Source organism: Mytilus edulis, chromosome 10 (genome assembly GCF_963676685.1).
Source record: "Mytilus edulis chromosome 10, xbMytEdul2.2, whole genome shotgun sequence".
Classification (NCBI taxonomy): Eukaryota; Metazoa; Mollusca; class Bivalvia; order Mytilida; family Mytilidae; genus Mytilus; species Mytilus edulis.
The window spans coordinates 24,084,738-24,102,512 of NC_092353.1; the positions used below are offsets into that span (position 1 = coordinate 24,084,738).

At 32.2% G+C, this 17,775-nt stretch overlaps 1 protein-coding gene across 1 annotated transcript in view; it reads right to left on the reverse strand.

The window, feature by feature from the left end:
• Positions 1-17,775, reverse strand: part of LOC139490717 (low-density lipoprotein receptor-related protein 4-like) — a 44,380-nt gene that overhangs the window by 8,395 nt on the left and 18,210 nt on the right. Inside the window, exon 8 of the mRNA XM_071277650.1 lies at positions 1,187-1,423. Coding sequence (XP_071133751.1) covers positions 1,187-1,423 — 237 coding nt within the window. The remainder of the gene's footprint in view (positions 1-1,186; positions 1,424-17,775) is intronic.

Here is a 17,775-nt window from a genome sequence, read left to right on the forward strand (position 1 = left end):
AAATAAAACATAATGTGTTGTGCATCTACAATTATATAACACGTATGTGTCATAAAAATTCCTTCTTTTGATTGGATGACAACATTTCAAAAAATTAAAAGGTATTGCTCAATAACATAAATGCACAACAATGCAAAGGAAAACCAATGAAAAGCTTGATATAACTCGTAATTTCATGATTATATGTCATACTATTAGACAAACCCTGACAGAGCGAATTGTACACGTGACAATCATTCCATACACAAATTTAGTTGATCTATTGCATATAGTGCCTGAGATAGGACTAATAGAAATTTCAAAAATATGAAAAAAATATTATAAACCATGAACATGAGGTCAATGTCAGATAATGCTGAATATTTTCAGACAGAAGGCGCTGTACACCATACAACTATTACATATTGACATATTGTTTAAATTATCTGATATAAGGACCACACCATAAACATTTCAAATTTACCAATTCAAATTTGAAAATATGAAGTCATTGTCAGATAAGTTCTGTTTCATGAAATGAACCGTTTCATATAAACCCGTTCTAAAAAATGTAGACCTTTTAGGGATCACAGATACCAAATAAAGTTATTATATAACCTATTTAAATTCAAAAGAGTCAATGACAATGGACACAGGACAGACGAAAATTGAATTATATGCGTCTTCCACTTTCTAACATATAAAGCTTTCTATACAAAATTTTAACACCGCCGCCACCGAAGCCCGAATATTTGTCCTTTGTCTCAAATTTTCGACTTGCGTCGCAGCATAGGCAAAACTCATTTAATTTTTACAATACATATAAGAAGATATGGTATGAGTGCCAATGAGACAACTTTCCATCCAAGATACAATTTGCGCAAGTAAATTATTATAGGTCAAAGTACAGCCTTCAACAACTGTTGTCTGCCACTCAAATCCTTTTAGAATTTTTGTTTATACTCGTGCACATCATTTGGCAGTCAGGAAACCGCCCATATCATTGCATTGTCGATGAGTTAAGAAACAAAATTCCCCGTGAACCATATGAAATAAACACAATTATTAAAAAAATATCTATTTGGTTAAAATGACAAGTTTTGTTAAAAGTCGTTGTCGCCTTATCTGTGTTAGTTAACAGTTTAAAACAATTAAGATACCAAGAACGTACTTTCAAGCGAAAAGAAGATTAAAAAACATATTTTACCCATCACTTGGAGATAATGCCAGGGCATAAGGGTATACCAAATCCTTGGTCACAAATGTTTTCCTGTATGTGCCATAGAAAGTACAGACATGTATATTTCGATCCAGTAGATCAGTCCAGTATATATGTTTATAAATCCAGTCCACAGCTATGCTATCTGGTATGTAGACAGATTCTGGAAGTAAACTTTTCAGTCCAAATCCAGCCGTTGACTTGTCGTTGAAGAAGAGGAAATACCTTAAATAAGAATAACGATTCGTTTATTACCTGAATATCAGGTCGGACTTTGATATCGCATAACAAAGTACGTTTTCATCCTGAGAATCCGCTTATTGTATATTAAAAAACAACTAATTCATGTCCATATTGCTTTCTATGTATATCCTTCAATTTCAAGCATTCTTAGCTCTTTCAAATAAAAGGACAACATAAAAGTGCTGAAAAATTTCAATTTACCTAATATTATATATTTAGAGTATACTGGTTGCCGGCAGTTTGATAGTAAATAAACATGAGCCGCTGATTTGATCATAAAGGCAAACATGCACTCGAATTTTTATCTTACAAAATCTTATTACCAAAAAGAGAATGCAACAAGGGTTATGGTGATCAAAAGCCCTTGATATTTCATTTGATACTAAAATCACCTAAATGTTTTACTTTAAAAGTAAGAGCTAAAAATCGGAACTTTTTTGTTAAAAATACGTAAAAGAAGTTGTTGACCATGCCCGACCAAGTTGTACAATCTATACTAAAAACAGAAAACAAGATGATAAATAATTGGAATGAAGCTGATGTGTTCAACTTCACTCGTCAATTGTCACTCTAAATTAATGTTTGGGTGCATGATAAGGAATCAAAAAACAAAATTATAACGTCATCGAAAATCTAATAAATCCTTGAAATATCGTATCTGTGGTCAATAGAAATTAAGCGCGAAACAAAGTGAATACATTTTTGGTTATTACATTTTTGTGAAAATTTCATTTTTAATACGTAAGTCCCTTTTTCTTCTAGCTTATACAATAAACGCTATTTGTGTGATATCCGATATTCCTTATTGTCAAACCTAGGGTAATGTATTAATTTTTTTAAAGTTAAGCAGGTCGATTATTATACAAAAATGACTATTCTCCCTTTTCATATTCATTGCAGTTTTATCGTTAGCAATACCAATTATATTTCATGCTATGTAAGGACCTGTAACCTTTAAATCCGTACTGCATGTTATAAAAACTTTACATGTAATCGGTTGTATGCGGTAATTTAAACTGAGATGTTGGTTGTAATGTTGTATTGATATTTCTGCAGAAAAATGTTCTTTAAAGCAACCTCCATTTCGGTTTCTTTAAACATAATCGTTTCTTTATCACGAGTTATATGGTAATGTAGTACAGACTATGAACAAAACTACTGCCAAAAGAGATAGCCAACCTTCGAATGAACTTAGTCTATCAACTCATGTTCATGCACTGCGTATAATATGTTTACATTCACGAAATAGTTGATACTGGCTGTCAAATATTGAATATGGCTTCTGACACATTTAAGCCCTATCACATAAAGGTTAAAAGAACCTTTAGTGCATAAATGATACAACGTTTGCTGGGTTTGTAAGGTAAGTTTAGAGTCCAATACATTGTAGGACATGCAGGGATCTCCATGGCCTGTCGTTCCAATGTCTTGCGCCATCGTCAAATGACTCGCGCCATCGTTAAATTATCATGCGCCATCGTTAAATTGTCTTCCGCCGTCGTTCAAAACTTCATCGTTTTTTGTAGCCCGACGCCATTTTTTTTTTATCAATTATAATCAAATGCATGTAATTGCATAACCCTAAGGCTTTTTTTGTTATAATCCAATACAGTTCTAACGCCTGAGGGATATCCTGATTAAGATCACTACTCACTTGTACCTGAGCTTGTACAGGTAGATCAACAAACCAGACAGGAGAATACTATCTGAGGATAGACGATCCATGTGTCGAATTAATCAACTAAGTTTCGGCAAATGATTATGATAATTTAGATTAAATAAATTGATTAATAATCCAGTTACAAAGAAAACAGTTTAACAAGTCGAACACGTGCTTTATTTTGACTTACGCAATCAGCATCCCCCTTTTTTAAGAGGTACAAAATAAGACGCAAAACAGTAAATATTATTTCATCGCAAATAACTCGAGTACTGCTGTAACGATCATTTAGAAATACTTTAAAAGTTAAAAAGTAAAAACTTAAATATTTCCTGTAAAGAAATATCGTATCGTAATTCCGAATTCATTTCGTATATTACAATCAAATTGATACATCCGCGTTTCCGGTTTCTATACAGACTCGAAAGATGCATGTTGCACAGCATCAATTTGCCAGATAAAGTCATTAAAAACCTTTTCATTTGTCAACGTTTGCTTTACAAATCTCTTTAACCTTTTACATAACCCGTACGAATCGTTTTGTTGTTGCTGCAAATCAGCCATACCGGTAATGGGTTCTGAATTTGACAGTGTCCATGAAAAATAAGCTCCACATCATATGATTTTTAACCCCCATAACAATTGCCAAAAATACACGAAATCTACATGGGGACCTTTCAGACAGCTTTTGGTCATTCTCGACTAAGGGGGGACCATGAAGACTTGGCATTTGAATGGTTAAAAGCGGCAATAAATGAAAATATTGATACTTCTAATTCTATAGTGAAAATTCAAATAAATATAATTTAAATAAGTAAGGAATTCGCATGTTCACCATTCCTTGTATCATTGTTGTATGGAGGGATAAAATACTTTCGATCTCGCTACACTGTACAGCGTAGACACGGTTTGTAGTGGTGAAAGTTCCTCCATCGTTCAATTTTCATCCATGGAGATCCCTGGACATATGATTGTTGAGGTTAAGTGTTTATTTGATTTTTTTCAGAGGACGTAGAAAGTATCACATACAAAACATATATCCTTCATAGTAGATAGAAACCTTCTTTTCCATACTAGCAGTAGAAATGGCAGTCGATGATGACTGAACGTTATTATTTTCGGTAAAATGCGTATGTGAGGCATTTTCAATATGTTAAACACTCACAGAGTATGAAAGCCAATTTCATAATTTTGAATAAATGTACTTTATTTTCTATTTTTTTTAATTTCTTTGTGACCTTTGAAATTAACAATTATTTTCTTTCATTTATAAAGATGACTTACGCGTAAATGTTATAATTGTAATGATCTGTCCAGAACATCATTTGTTGATCGTAATCGTAGTCAATTCCAACTATATTTGAAGTAGCAGCTACTTGGAGCAATTCTCGATGACCCGAATCTATATCAGTAGATGATATTGTCCCTTTCTCTGCCAGCAATACCTTCACATTTCTACCTGCAATCAAACTTGTTATGCATGCACTCAATTATAAAAGAATTGTATTTTAAATCCTTATAATGGCATTTGCTTCAAATCAGAAAACATAACGGTTGTCATATATTAAGTTGACCTGCGGCAAAGTCTACATTCGGCACATTTACTAAAAGACGTAAGCATACACAAAATATAAAAAAATCAAAACCATGGTTCGATAGCGAATGTAAGGAAGCTAGAAAAAAGTTTCGGTCTAGTAGACGAAAACTTAAGCGAAACCATACTGACGACAGAGTGAATGAAACAAAGAAACTAGAAAAGAGTTATAAGCGAGTAATGGATAAGAGCATTCGTAAACATAGAAAGAAAATTAGACACAAGATAGAAAACTTAAGATCGATTAACCCGAAAGAATACTGGAAGATTTTGAACGGTGGTAAAAGGGGAAACAATCCATGTGTACCTATTAATATTTTGTTTGATTATTTTAAGAACTTAAATTTAGGAAATTCTGAAGATGAAGAGATTGTTTTAGAAAATCAGAACAATGTAAAAGATTTAAATGTTATATTAAATTCACCTATTACAGAAGAGGAAATTGAAAAATCTATGAGAAAGTTAAAAAATAATAAATCCTCTGGTGATGATATGATTGTAAATGAATATTTAAAACACTCTTTTAGTGTTATGTCACAGGTGTTTGTGAAACTTTTTAATATTATATTTGACAGTGGAACTATCCCTGAAAATTGGCTTTCTGGAAATATTATACCTTTATTTGAGAATAAAGGTAACAAACATGATCCTAGCAATTTTAGACCTATAACAGTTATAAGCTGCTTTGGGAAATTATTTACTTCTATTTTGAATTCACGTTTGAATAAATTTTCTGATGATTTTTGTTTACTATGTCAGAATCAAGCTGGTTTCAGAGAAGGTTATTCTACTACAGATAATTTATTTGTTATCTACATGCTTATTAGTATCATGAAAAATAAGAAAAAGAAACTATTCTGTGCATTCGTAGATTTTGGTAAAGCCTTTGATACTGTTTGGAGAAAGGGTCTTTGGCATAAATTACTTGTTATGTCACAGGTGTTTGTGAAACTTTTTAATATTATATTTGACAGTGGAACTATCCCTGAAAATTGGCTTTCTGGAAATATTATACCTTTATTTGAGAATAAAGGTAACAAACATGATCCTAGCAATTTTAGACCTATAACAGTTATAAGCTGCTTTGGGAAATTATTTACTTCTATTTTGAATTCACGTTTGAATAAATTTTCTGATGATTTTTGTTTACTATGTCAGAATCAAGCTGGTTTCAGAGAAGGTTATTCTACTACAGATAATTTATTTGTTATCTACATGCTTATTAGTATCATGAAAAATAAGAAAAAGAAACTATTCTGTGCATTCGTAGATTTTGGTAAAGCCTTTGATACTGTTTGGAGAAAGGGTCTTTGGCATTAATTACTTGTGAATGATATTAACGGTAAAATGTATAATGTAATTTTTAATATGTACACTGGTATTAAATCTCGTATTATGTATAATGGTGAACTGTCAGAATACTTTTCATGCAATATCGGTGTAAGACAGGGTGAAAATATGTCTCCTTTTTTATTTTCATTGTATTTGAACGACCTTCAACAGTTTATTGAAGAAAAAAATGTATGTGGTTTAAATTGTATTACTGATGAAATAGAGAATGAGTTTGATATCTACTTAAAACTGCTTGTGTTATTATACGCAGATGATACAGTGTTATTTTCGGATAATGCATCCGATCTGCAGTTGCAATTAGATATATTCTTTGAATATTGCAGTACCTGGAAATTAAAAGTTAACACAAGTAAAACTAAGATTATAATTTTTTCTGGTGGTAGATTACCCCAAAATATTAACTTTATATATGACGGAAATGCATTGGAGATGGTCAATGAATTGACATATCTTGGGTTGAATTTTTCAAGAACAGGTAGCTTTATGAGTGCTAAGAAGATTTTAGTTAGAAAAGCAAATAAAGCAATGTATGAAGTATTGAAAAAGGGGAGGTTGCACAACTTGTCAGTGAAATCACAATATGATCTTTTTGATAAAATTGTGAAGCCAATTCTCCTGTATGGGTGTGAGATTTGGGGTTTCAGTAATACTGATATTATAGAAAAAGTGCACCTAAAATTTTGTAAATTATTATTAAACCTTAAGAAGTCGACACCCAATTTTATGATTTATGGTGAACTTGGTATTTATCCCATGTCTTTATATATACAGCTGCGTAAGGTTAATTTTTGGTCAAAAATGGTTAATGGGGATGATAACAGGATTGCTAAAATACTATACAAATACGTGTTCTTGAAAAATTCAGACAACCTATTAAGGTCAGATTGGTTGAAATGCATTAAAGATATATTAGATAAATGTGGATACAGCAATATATGGTTGTCACAAGGAAATTTTAATTCTAAGTGGTTGGGTATTAGTTTAAAACAAAAGTTATTTGATCAGTTTCAACAGAAATGGAGAGCTGATATTGACTGTTCGCCAAAAGGTTTGGCCTACAAATTGTATAAACAAAATTTTGAATTTGAGGAATATCTGAATATTTTAAATGATAAAGATAGAATAACATATTGTAGATTTCGTATGGGTAACCATAAGTTACCCATCGAAACTGGTAGATGGAATAAGATTGAGCGAAACCTTAGATATTGTAACTTATGTCATTGTAACGAGATTGGTGATGAATTTCATTACACTTTGCAGTGTAGTTCTTTGGCAAATTTTCGAGCACAATATTTGGATACTTTTTTCTTGCACAGATGTAACATACTAAAATTTGAAAAACTATTTCAGTTAAAAATTAAAAATAAGTTGAAAAAGTTGTGCAAATTTATCAGGGTTATAACTTTTCAAGTGAGTCTTCCTGGTTAATCACCACTCTTCTTTACTATACTGTTTATCATGTATTATTTGATATTTTCATCTCATCTTGTCATGTGTGTTTGTGTTATGTTATATGACTTTGATGAACTTCTTTGTACCATTGTATCTTTATGGTGTTTAAGAAATAAAGAATCTTGATAAAAACAGCTAAAAATTACGATTCATAAATATATAATAATATTTAAGAAACAAGCATTCTGAGAGTATTACATGGCAATACTACCGGGTAAAAATTACATTATATTGGAACAAAATGCTAACTTGTACTATAACTTGTCATGGAGTTAACAAAAAGTAAATATCAAGTCTATATATTTTAGCATGTTTTAAAAGAGTGTGAATAACTGATTATATGAGTGACCATAACCTGCAAAAAATTATCAGACCAATACAAAAATTTGAACTTCATTAAATATGATGTAATACAATGTATATCAAATGTCAAATTATAATCAAATATGATTAATAGTTCCAAATATTTTTTCTTTCATTTGTCTCAAACTAATATAGATTTGTTACTTATCTATAAAGTGTCAACAACTTTTATCTACACAATGTAATGTAATGAAATATATACCTTAATAAAAATAAATTATTATCTGATTAAAGGATTTCACTTAATAATAGTTTTTTTATATATATATTCAGCATTCAGAAAATAAGTTAATACAAAATAACAAACAAACAAACAAATTTACTAAAGAATTTCTTTTAAAAAATTAGTTACCTTTCTTTGTAGTTTGTATAGAAATATGGTTTAATATAGTACTATAGCATTAGATACGGATTTATTTTTATGGACCATAACTCTGGACAAAATCATCAGAATGAAATAAAATTCGAAATCGAGCTATAACTTGTCATAATGAAACCATATAACAAATATTAAATCAATATCTTGAAAAACGCAGAAAAAAAATGTGGAAAGCTGATTTGCCAGAAAGACAGACATACAGACAGACAGACAGACGGACGGACAGACAGACAGACAGACAGACAGACAGACAGACAGACAGACAGACAGACAGACAGACAGACAGACAGACAGACAGACAGACAGACAGACAGACAGACAGACGGACGGAGTGCAAACCTAAAGTCCCTTTCGACTTCGTCGGTAGGGTACTAATAAATAATGCAAACTATACTTTATTGTAGTTTTAACATGAGTCGGCAATATATTCGTCGTATTCTAGCCCTCGCTGGAGTGAGCGATAGCGAGAGATAAATCACCACGAATAAAATGCCTGCCTATGTTAAAACTACAATAAAGTATAGCTTGCACCCAGGGGTCGAAATTAGCGCTAGTCCGGTAGTCCGGGACTAGTAAAATTTGCGTCGGACCAGTAGATTTTGTCAGCTGGTGGTCCGGCGGACCAGTAGAAATTTGTCGATAAAAATCACTGATTGCATCGCAATCTCCGTTTGTTTACAAAACAATTTACCTGTGAAATCAATTACACGGTACTGGGGGTATTACAATTGATCAAGTTAATTAATATCTCGGGTGAGCGTCCTTCACAACAATATAAAATGTGGAAATTTTTGGAAGGAGTTAAACCGCCGGACAAAAAAATTAAGATAACTGAAAATCAAAAGGAAGATCAAAATAAAGTATACGAAAATGACAAAAGGAAACGCAAATACCAAAAATCATGGGAAAAGATCGTGAATGGTTGCATTATATAGTAGATCGGAATTTAATGAACTGTACAATATGTGAAAAATGTATATTAGTGTTTGTCAAATTAATGTCATTTTTACAGGAACAGTAGATTTGGAGCCGGACCAGTAGAGTTTTCAGTCCACTTGTCCGGCTGGCCAGTACACAAAAAAAAATTAAATTCGACCCCTGCTGAGTTGCACCAATTATTTCAATTATGATTAGGAGAAGTTCACGAAGGGTGAAAATTGGTCCTTAGAGATGTTGGTTTTGTTTCAATAATATTACACATTTCAAATAGAAATAGTTATGGTATACAATTTATTACAAAAGAACTTCATTTTGGCACATCATATTAAAAATGACGACGTATTAGTTCTTTAAGTATGCATTATTTTCGTTGAAATATCAGTTTTGGTAACATTTTCAATAATTCTGAACAGTTTTTCGCATTCTTTATTTTTGCCGCCACCCAAGATCCAGAAAGTGTTTGTGTCTAGGGATTCAGTTTCATCATTTTCAAATCTTGGCTACCGAACTTTTGGGATCCTAGGTGGCGGCCATGGGTTTCCTTAAGTTTTTCACTGAATAGATTGTGTCTTCTAACTTAACACTTCACTTTAAACTCAAAATTTGGTAACTGTATTGAACGCATCTATCCCTTCAACTTGAAATATAGGACACACATATATAATTAATTCGTTTCTTACCCTTCATCACAACCTGCGACACTTTTTTTCCCTCCCCCTTTTTTCCCAAAGTTTTTGGTAGGATTAGTTTTGTATTTTGTATAGTCTTTAGTTTTCTATGTAGTGTTTTGTAAACTTATTTGTCTTTTCGTTGTGTTTCATGTATTGCTATGATAGTGTTATAAGTCTATCTGGATTATTCAACGTTCCATTCGTGTATTGCGTCATTGTTGATTTGAGATAAAATTTTATTTTTACTTGTTTTAAAGTTATCAATTTGACATTTTATACCTTTTTAATGTAAAACATAACCAAAAAATAGCTACCATTATAAGAGCATGTCTTCTTGTTTTTTCCTAGCACATAACCATCTGGACAGGTACAGGTGTAGCCAAGAATGTTGTCAGACCATGGAGCCGACGGTAGACATAGATGTGAACAACCACCGTAGGTTGAACCACAGTTACTAGCAGCTTTGAATGAAATAATTCAGACATGATTAATTTTTGCAATAATTACGAATATATGATATGATGTAGGATATACGTCATTGGCTTTGTAAATAAAATCATAAGATTTAGGTAAATGTGTCTGTTTAAGTTAATATGTATGGCTTTCTATAAATAAAGTGATCTATTTGTCACTCTATTAATTTTTAAATATTATTTTCAGAAAGTCATAAAATTAGTTGAGACTGAGCGATCTCACTCGCTAAATACAAGTAGAAAAAATATAGACATTTTAACATTCCTAGTAACTTTTAAAAGTCTGTTAATATGCTCTTCAATTTTGTACTTGTTTGGCTTTATAAATATTTTGATATGAGAGTCACTGGTGGGTCTTTTGTAGACGAAACGCGCGTCTGGCGTATTAAATTACAATCCTGGTACCTTTGATAACTACTCCCAATATTCTAGCAGACGTAAACCATTAATTTCTAAACTATCAGTCATTTTTTTCTAACTCGAAAGAATTTCTCATTAGATATGAAAACTATAAACAAAATATTCGGGAACTTTTACTATCTTCATCTCACAATGAGATTGTCACATTGTATGTTTGAACTATTCAATTGATAATGGTTTTATAATTGTATGTATGCAGTGGCTTTAGTGTATTTATAAATAGCGTGATTAACGGGTAGTGTAAACTGTATCCTTTACACAGTCTCCAAACTTCAGTATCAATTTGCATAAAGTGCATCATCATTCCTCTAGGTTGGATTAGGATTATATCCATTTCTGATAAATAATGGAACATTAACACAAGTCACAAAAATAAAATATATTTTACGTATACATTCACAACTTACCCCATGTCATCTGCTGATTTCCGTCGTATACAACCATGCCTAAGGGAGCTTTGGAAGAGCTTGCAAAAACCTTTTCAACTTCAAAGCTGGCATACTTATCAGTCCGCAATATCTCTCCTTTCACCCAGTTTGTCCAGTATACTTTGTCTTTGTGAATAGCAATTCCAAAACCATCAGACAAATAGTTTGAATTTTTCATCACAGTTTTGATACTACTACCATCAAACTTGGCGGATTTTATCTCGCTCCGTAGTCTATCTAACCAATAGATTCTTTTTATTTTGTAGTCTAACAAAAATTAAAGAATTATAATGAAGTAACGTACACGACAACCACTGAAGTACATGCTCCTGACACGGAAAAGGAATATTGAGCATGTTAGCGGGCGTCCAACCATCTCTCTAACCTGGACAGAGGTGTTATACAACATATCAAACGAACACACTATGAAAATCGTTTTAAATAGGATTAACTCATCAGATCGATACAAAGCAAAAAAACAAGTAACAAAAACAGAGATCCGATGCGTATCTATACTCCCACCAAAAATAAATTAGTTATGTGAGAGTACGCGATGAACAGCTAGTTTAAATCCCATTACATATAAAAAATAAATAAAAAAGGTATGTATCTAAGACGTTAGTCTTTTACTTTTTGCAAGCATCTTTTTATGTATTTCTCTTTCCTGAGTGCTCTTGCATTTATTTGTTCTGTATTCCTGTCATATTATGTTGTCATTTTAGCGGTATATTTAACAATGCCATAGAGCGCGATGTTTGGCTAGCCACAAAACCTTGTTCAACCCACCATTTGTTCTTAAAAAGTCATGTCCAAGTCATATGGCAGTTGTCATCTTTTTTTAATGTACGTTGCATTGTGGTTTATTTTTGTTGCACTTTAGTGTTTCTGTTGTGTTTATCTTATAGTTGATGCGTTTCCCTCGGTTTTAGTTTGTAACCAGGATTGTTTTTCTCTTAATAGATTTATGACTTTTGAACAGCGGTGTACTACTGTTGCCTATATCCACCTACTGATTTATAAGATATTATTAAGTTCGCGCCCAGAATAAATGCACACGAAACGAAGCTACAAGTTAACAATTATCTGGGAATAGTTTATTTTAGAATTTTTGAAATTTGGATTAATGTTTTACATGGTTATAAATCAAATACTAGTATAAGAATTTGAGTCAAGTTGGTGAACATGAATTTGACAGCTAGTGTCCTTTTAATAATAATTACTGTAGTCAACATTGAGCACTATTTATTATTCTGTGAATGTTCTAGATTAAAAGTGATCCTACAAAATAAGTTCAATTGGATACAGACGGATATATTTCCTTTTTTTTTTTGGTCAGTAGTGCAGGAAAAATCATACTATCGGATTGCTTGGTAAAGTCTGAAGTGAATATCATATATACAAAATTATACCTATTGTTAAACTAATAGGTTCTCCAACATTTTCCACTATGGTTTCTCTGTCATTGCCATCTAAACCACACCGCTCTATCCTTGGATGAGTACCCCAATCAGAAAAGAATAAGATTCTACAAATACAGGAAATAGCATTAAAAGAAGTGGTTCGAGCTATCATATCATCCTTTCCCGAAAAATATTTTGCAATAAAATAAAATAAAAATCTCTTTGTAAAACGAATGAAGAACAAGCACAAAACAAGTACAAAACAAGCACATCAAACTGAACCTATCTGAAATACAAACCTAGTTATTTTTCATTTCAAGGGTTAAAATTAAAAGCATGATTTTTGCTATTTTTCACCTGAATTCCTGAGCACAACTCAAAGTTTGGTACCATACAGAAATCATTTGATTTAACCTTATTCTAGTAACATTCATCTTTACTGTTTACCTATTGGACCCAACACTAATACATTTCTTTTTCCTTTAGTATCTTCCATAGTATGAGTTTAATTCTTTAAATCTGTTTACCTATTGGACTTAGAACTAATATGCTTCGTTTTCCATTTCATTTATCTCACATATGTAAAGGATTTGTTCCAAACAAGTAACGGGAAATGCATTTCATTGTTTGTCATAAAAACACATTTGTGAGGACACCCTTAACATATTTGTATACGTTAGTTACTTTACTAAATAAATATTGGTAAGTTTATTTTTTCCGCGAGAATATATATATATATATATATATGGAGAGGGTGCTGATTAATATCAACCATGTCTTTGTTGAACAAATAAAAAAGGGTGATGGTAATTGGAGCTCATGTAAGCTACACCAGTTATATCAAGGTAATAAAACACCAAAACACCGTTTTTGTTTCAACTATCAATTCATGTTGTCGATAACAGTTATGGATCAGAACTCATTAACAGAATGGAAATATGTTTGTTATACATACCCATCCGATGGATGAACGGCTATAGATATTGGTCTCTCTATCAAATAATCGATCAGTGTTATACGGTTTCTACCTTGAAGATCAACTACTTGTATGCTCTGAAAGGTTGCATCCGTCCAGTAAATGTGGTCGTTAATCCAATCGACAGCCATACCAAAACTGATGCCCATCTTAGTTTTCACAATGGCTTCATTCTTTCGTAAAAAGTTATTGTTTACTCCTGTCCTATTTCAATTAGTAATCATGTATCAGTTTGCTACTATTGTCAATATTCAACAAATACCAAATTTCGTAAGGCCTTTTTGTATGTGGCAGATTTTTTTCTGGACACGGTATTACTAGTATATTTATTTGTACAATGCCTACATAAATGATGTAAAATTTCCAAGTTCTTATTCAAAACTTGTATCTAGTGGCAATACCCCTATAAGGATGGAATGCTTTCCGGGAAAATATAAACGGTAATAAGTTTATTGCACAAATGGCGTATTTAATTTTTCTGCACTAATGCTAGACTAAAATATTTGAAAACTTAAACGCTCATAAATACTTTGAAGAACAAGTCAAATCAAAGTTAAGCATTTTATAATTATCATCTAGCATTTATAATGCTATAAGATTATTAGATGTTGTACGTACACTGATATGTGTCTATCCTGTGTATCTGTCCAGAAAATCAAACCTTTTTCATAATGGTAATCTACAGATGTTGGGCTATGCAAGCCATTGGTTATGGTAATGTTTGTCCATGTGTCAAGTTCAACTGCCGTTATGTCTAGGAGGTCAGCAAAAAGTAACAGTGGTCTTATCTCTACAAATACCGATGGCGGTTCAGTGATTAAAAAAAGGAAAATGATACAAAATAGTAATAAAACAAATCATTTAATTGTCAATAACATATAAAATGATATTTCAGAAATGTAGTATTAAAGTCAATACGATCGAACACTATCCCTTATAGACCAAAATATGTAAACAATTTATACATATCACCGCGCGGTCGTCAACACTGGAATTTCACCTGCCCTTTGCGCATAACAGTTCCTGACAGCTACGGAATACGTTCTGTTACAAATTACTTCATCCATATAATGTGTTCGCGATCCCCTGCATCTTTCCTCGTTTCCGATTGGTCATTTGAAAACATATTTCAGTTATCAATTTTCCCTTTAATCAACCGTACATATATACTACACGATTTTCATCAAAATCGTAAGTTATACAAAAAAATCAAGTGATGAAATATATCAGAGTAACCAGCCAGGAATTGAACGTTCGGAAATTATTCAGACTTCGTAGGATAAGTGTCTATGACTTGATGGGTCAACACAACTGAAAATAATCATGAACTTAGGGTTTAAGAAGTTATCAAAGATACGGGTTTATGCAGACATCAACTACATTTACTTAACTCTTACCTTCCGTTTTATAAGCATAAGTAAATTGTCCTGTAAAATAAAGATGCAAAAAAATAACGAAAAGACTACATAGCGTCATGTTGGTTGGAATGATTTCCAAAATAATTATAAGCTTTTAATAACATAATGTTTTATTATATAAATATATATATTTGGATTTTTGTTCTTTCGTTTCAGTTTAAGGAAGTAGAGTGCAAAAAAAAACGAATAGAATTTCATAATGTGCTTATATAGCAAATCGGTCAACAAATAATACCATTTCATTTTTTTGAATAAAACTATTATTCTTGCCCATTCATTGAAAAAATAAATATCTGTATTGTTAAAATCGATAAAAAAAAAAAATTATATGAACGAAGCTTGCTGAGACTTGTGTTTTTAACCGCTGTCCCCTGATTTTAAGAATTCATTCGAATGCAACGGAGAATCATTTGGTATGTTGTCAATAATAAATAATAAAAGAGATTAATCTGTCATGCGTGTCTTCAAATTTAAAAATCGGAAGGCCCACTATATATTTAAATCAGATGTCATAAGTTTTCGGTCTAAAAATTAGTTATTAAAGTTTATTCTTTTTTTATTATTATTAAAGGAGTAGTTTTAAAAGTGCTTTCCTTTAAAACATATTGTTATCCTCCAAAACCATGAAGACTTGTGAAGATGTTGTGATTGAGAATACATTGTACTAAATAACAGATTCATTACCAGAACTTGAAAAGAAGCTGTTGAAATTTTCATCTACCATAGATACATTATCTTTGTATGCTTGTTTATATAAAGAAAGATAAAAACATCTTCAGTCTCCGAGATAACCAAAAAAACACACAATTACCACACTAATAACATGGTAGTGTATTCGAGTGCTCAAGAAGAGTGCAGTTTCTGCTCCACTAGTGGGACCAATCGTGTATAAACAGTCGATTATAAGCTAAATTCGCTGATGGCACAATCGAGGTAAAGATATGGGATTGTGGATCTGTACTATGCACTTTTGTTTAGTAAATTTATTAAAGAAGGCGGAAACTATTAAAGGGAGAATAAAAACTCTAAAGTTAAAGAGAGACTGACAAAGTTATGAAAAACTAAGAAAAACAAACAGGCCTAATAACACTTTTAAAAACTGACCGAGTATTACTTTCCATTTCCCTCCTAGTGCATAATTGTTTGCTGAATCTACCTCTGTTATTGTTGTAAATTGTATATGTCTTTGGATGCTGGATAGGTTTTTGGTTAATATTTGCACGGAAACGGGATTGAACTGGATAACGAAGGTTCCCGAACACTGCTGCAAGTATTCTAGTCGTTGTTCAACTGCATCATGTTCACTTTTGTTCTATCGATAGAGAGTCATCGGTAAACTGTTTGCTGGTATGACTAGCTTTGCACTTCAGGTTGACCTACCTTCAGTGGGACTACTGTAAGACTCTCTTGAATGTATTGTTATACGATTGTATGTCACTTTGGGGACTTGTCTTGGATTTCAACTTTCATAACAGGGTCTGACGTGTAAAATGAAATGTAAGTCATGGTGAACACTTTTTTGCAGGAGGTAGTCATATCCTTAGCCGAATTCTTATAACTAGAAGTTATTAAGTCATAGGGATATGAACTATTGCGTAAAAAAGGTAACCCGCTATAAAACTTTAATCAAAGAGCAGATTGCTCTGAGGGATACGATTGCCGTTGTTTCATTGACACATGTATACATGTAGCTGGATAATATTATTTTCAAAACTAATTCAACTGCACATGTAAAATAGTTACAAAATAGCCAATCCCGGATAAAAGTGTATGAACAATGTAATTAGGCCTATTGTGTTTTATTTTTGTACTATCAATTCCAAGTTTACTTTCCACAGGTTAGCAGTCACTGAGACTCAGAGTGAGAGAAGGTATCTTATCACCTATTTTCCTACATTCGCGCCCATTCTTGTTCGCACCCACTCATGTTCGCACCCAAAGTCCGTTCGCACCCTACATGATCGCGCCTAATTTTAATTGGTTTTGTGTTTAATAACTTTGTAATCAAGTTTTGGCAAGTGTATTCTTATAAGTATAATTGTTGTCATTGTCTCAAATTAAAGTGAGACTGACAGCATTTTTTTTATGTGTTGAATAAATCTAAAACATGTTTTTGACAGTGTATTGTTAAAAAGAATAATAATGCTTTTTAATAAAGTGGGATTCTGTCAACGTTTAATTTGTGTTGATTAACTCTTAATCATGTTTTGGTTAGTGTATTGCTAGCCTATAACTTTGTTTCATTGACTTGTTAAAAACAATTATCTGTTATGTTTACGTGCGAACGGACCTTGGGTGCGAACGTGTAGGGTGCGAAAATGTATTGGGCGCGAATGGACCTGATACCGTTAATTCTAGGAGGAACCCCATTTCTAACTCTTTTAATATTTAATTTCCTTCGGGTCAGTGATCATGATTCCTTTCCGTACACATTCCCCGGTTTAAATTGCAATCGTTTTTAATATAATACGACGTTTATTGACAGAACGAGCTAATGGTCGACGTGTTGTTTGATTCAGAATTCACGGAAGTTACTTCCGGAAGGGAGACAACTCGAAACGAAGACTCAATTTCGCCTAAAGGGGTGTTCTACCATGCGGACTACAATTAATTTTGATTTAAATGATGAATATGATTTTAAATTATGCAACAACAATAACTCTCAATAGCAGACATACATAGAAAAGATCCCATGAGTTACAAATTAGTTAATTTAGTGGGGAATCCAGAGCAACCATTCAATCTAAAACCCCTTAAAGTCAAGAAACAATACGCATGCGCATAATTCCAAAACAAACCCTTGCG